This window comes from Carya illinoinensis, chromosome 5 (assembly GCF_018687715.1).
Source record: "Carya illinoinensis cultivar Pawnee chromosome 5, C.illinoinensisPawnee_v1, whole genome shotgun sequence".
NCBI lineage: Eukaryota > Viridiplantae > Streptophyta > Magnoliopsida > Fagales > Juglandaceae > Carya > Carya illinoinensis.
This window is the reverse complement of record NC_056756.1, coordinates 33,757,119-33,760,903: the sequence shown is the minus strand read 5'-3', so window position 1 is coordinate 33,760,903 and position 3,785 is coordinate 33,757,119. Positions and strand designations below refer to the sequence as shown.

General features: G+C 33.5%; 1 protein-coding gene across 2 annotated transcripts; it reads right to left on the bottom strand.

Moving 5' to 3' along the window:
• Window positions 1–404: 404 nt before the first annotated feature.
• Window positions 405–3,155, bottom strand: LOC122309067 (protein RGF1 INDUCIBLE TRANSCRIPTION FACTOR 1-like). Of its 2 annotated transcripts, none has more exons than XM_043122424.1 (5): window positions 3,017–3,155; window positions 2,822–2,921; window positions 1,830–2,094; window positions 1,145–1,303; window positions 405–1,012 (listed from the first exon to the last, which is right to left on the bottom strand). In XM_043122424.1, exons 3-5 carry the CDS (start codon window positions 2,067–2,069, stop codon window positions 770–772), a joined length of 642 nt encoding a protein of 213 aa, XP_042978358.1. In that variant the 5' UTR covers window positions 2,070–2,094; window positions 2,822–2,921; window positions 3,017–3,155; the 3' UTR covers window positions 405–769. The 2 variants fall into 2 exon arrangements, with proteins under 2 accessions (XP_042978358.1, XP_042978359.1); XM_043122425.1 differs by having other exon boundaries at window positions 3,052–3,070.
• Window positions 3,156–3,785: the final 630 nt, after the last annotated feature.

The window sequence follows — 3,785 nt, the reverse complement described above, 5'->3', positions numbered from 1 at the left end:
GCCTGAACATTGCAAGCATGAACATGAAATGTCTGGTCAGCCATGTGCAGCTGCCATAAATTCAGCGAATCAGAGCAGTCTACCTAGTTAGGTCATATTCACTCACACAGCTTTCGGCTTTTGGCGTCCCATTTTGTCTGCCACATTCACGTGAAAACAGAACCCCAAAGATTTCTGCCATAATTAAGGGAGGGGAAGGGGACCCATTTAGGCTGCTACCATAGACCGGATTAATTTAAGAGGCAACCACCGATTCAACTGAATAAATAAGATCAAAAGCTGTCATCCCCGACAAAAGAAAAAAAAAAAAAAAAGGAAAAAAAAAAAAGGCAACCACTCATTCTTATGCAAGTGTGAAACATTCTATTCACATCAACAGCAAGCATACATTTATTAACAGGAAATTATTGAATTACCCATTTTTATTCCGACGAAGAATATGCAAGTCCAGTCCACCTTAGGAAATACAAATATCAACCAAATGCCTCATGTCAATAACACAGCAACCATCACTCTCATTTTTACCATTTTTTTGGGACCAAGAAAATTATTCACTGTGGGGCTCTCCCCTCCCAACTAACCCAACTAAATCCCAACTTGGGGTTTACATGGGCGAGATTTTACGTTTGGAATTTTAGAAGCTGCTGTATTTCTGTTTTAGAGCGTTAATAAAACCAAAATTGTAGAAGCGACAAATGAAAGTGGACAGAGATTGTATGAGAAATGAAAGCAATGAAAAGGAAGGATGGAACATTGATTTTGTTTAGGATCAAAACAGAGGAGCCCTCCTAGGGAGACCTTTCCTCTTATGCCTTGGCTTCCTTGGCTTCAAAGCCGAACTTACCCCAGCTTTTATCTCCTCAGATGAATCAGCCACTGATATTGATGATTCCATTTCATTTGTGTTTGTTTCTTGATGAGAGTTTTCCTTCGAAGACATGTCAATTTCTGGAATTAGGGCGGGGATCAAGTCTTGGCTTTGATCCTTGGGCTTCACTGAAACGGCTGAGACCTGAAAACATGTACAGCATGAGAATAGCTAATGCTTTTGATCGTTCCAGCAACGTGCATATCATTCATTGCCTTTTATGCCTTCAATGACCTTTCCAAGTGGAGTTCAAGAGATAAGTATTATGGTCTTTACCTTGCATGCAACGGAACAGAAGTAACTAGGAAGGTCCTGTAGGAATCTCCCACAACCTTCGCAAGCACAACCAGACTTGTATTTAGTTGATGATTTCGTATCTTTGGATTGAGGACGAGAATTGAGATGCACGACTTTTTTGCCATTGATTTTATATGTCTGCCAAATCAAATCATCATTAGATAAAGTAGATGTTGCTGGAATCATTCCTAAACAGGAAAATGAATAAAAGGCTACAAGTAATCACCGATTGAAGCTATTATAAGGAAAGCCATATTCTTAAATTAGCTGTCGATAAGAAGACTATCATCAGGAATATGAGATGAATGTACACCAAAGCAGCAACAAAATTCAAACTCTGATTTCTAATCAGTAACTAAAACAAGACCAATTAAAGATTTAATTCAAATTAAAATGTTAATTCATTACAAACCAACAATGTATAATGACTTGGAAAAATATAATCACTGACAGATAGAACGAAGAAGGTTGGAGGATTTAGAACTTAACTAATAACAATGCACCACTAGAAGTGTATCAATAAACTCCATTACCCAATTCAAAGAATCACAACTCCAGAAATGCATGTTCACTATAATTGACAAAAAAAATTGCCACAAAAGTTTTATGGATACATTCAGTGCTAAATTAAAGTCCAATCAGATTGATAAAATTGCAGAAAAACCTGAATATTTGAGCAGTCAAGATGTTTCTGTATTTCTTGAAGGCGGACGACATCATTGTAGACATATTTGCAGATTTGAAGCTGCTGGTGGGAGCGATGAGCTTCCATACAATGTCTACAACATCCCAGACTACAAACGATGCAAAACACGTTTTCTTCATTTTTGTGAAGCTCTTTATGATGAATGCAAGAACCAAAGAATTTGCAATCCAAAAGGGTACTAAGCCAGTCTGTCTTCATTTCTTTAGATAAAACCTGCAACTACCTGGAGAAGCCAATACATCCGTTGCATTAACTTCAAAAAATGCTTCTAAAAAAAATTAAAGAACTAAATAATCAGCAGAAGCTTCAATACTCAATCGTCAAAATTTACCACTAAAGTGTATGTTTTAGTCATAAAGCTCGAGAAATTAAATCAAAATTTGCAAAACCCCAATGAGAAACCGAAAGCCAACATAAACCATTACAATTCCAATCATATTAAGACTTCAAAATCAATAATAAAGTGTATGTGTCTTGCTCATAAAGTAACGCGACTTCAATCAAACTCACAAGACACCCTTCGAAGAAATCTAAAGCTAATATAAATCAATTAACTTCAACATTTGAGATTTAAAGCGTAGTGGTCAAATTGAAGAAAACCAAATGAATCGACTTGTACGACTACATAAAATCAAAGAAAACGCAAATAATTGGGTTAGTTTAATCGAGATGTGCCTTTTGCAGTCATAACACTACATATACTAGTAGAAGGTAAATTTAAGTAACCCTTATTTTGTCTTTTCTTTCGGGAACTAGAATTGATATTAATTACCAAAGAAAGTTTTCTCGGCAGTCAAAGAAATTCAATCACGGTGGAATAAAAAGAAAATTAAAATTTATAAGCGAAGGAACTATTGTCTGATCAAGAACTCTGCGATCAAAAAGAAGAATAAAAATGAAAACTTTGAGAATTCAATAACCAAAGAACGAAAAGAGAGTGACATTCTTACCATTTGAGACCGAATTTGCTGTAATTGCGAACCCAAAAAGGAAAGAATTCTCCACAATTCAGATGGAAGGAAGAGGAACCCACCAAGAAAATGGGGTAATCTGTAGAGAAAAAAAAAAAATCCAGAGATAGAAGAGAATTAAAGTAGAAATGGAAAGTGAAAAAGATAAATCTTCGGGGTGTGAGAGCATTATACTTGCACTTGATAGAGAAGAGGTGGCCAAGTACTACCATCGGCGGGAAGGCGAATATACTGCAACCCTTGGATTCGAAATCATCGAAAGGTCAAGATTTTAGACTGTTGTCTTCATCATAGGTTAAAGTGCCAACAAAATAAAAGGTATAAAAAGGGTTGAAAATTTGCATCGACATGATTTATTAGTGACTTTCCCGCCTCCGAGATTTTCGGCTTCTTGTTTTTTAGGTGGCGCCGTTTCAGTTACCTTTTTTATTTTTGTATTTATTTCTACCTTTTTTTTCTCTTTTAATCTTTTTAAACTTCCGAATTTAGTGAGAATTCTGGTATTGATAAATAGAAAAATGATTGAAATATAATTATTTTATATTTTATTTTAAATAAAAGGTATTTTATATAAAATAATTTATAAAAATAATATCACTTTACATAAACACACTTATTTTAAAACATAATTATATAAAGAATTATAGAAAAAATTGTGCCTAGATTTATACTGAGGGGCCAGCATGGTTCGATCCAACCATTTTTTTAAATCGATTAATAAAAAAATTTATTTAAAATACTAAATTAAAATTAAATGAGTTATTAAATAAAAATTACATAATAAATTATACAATTATTAATATATACTAGTACTATATGTTATAGTTATATATTAAATAATATAATAATATGTTGATTTAAATATATAGTCATAAACTTAGAACCAATAATATAATTAATAACTATACTAGTAGTATTACTAACATACTATATATTAGTGATA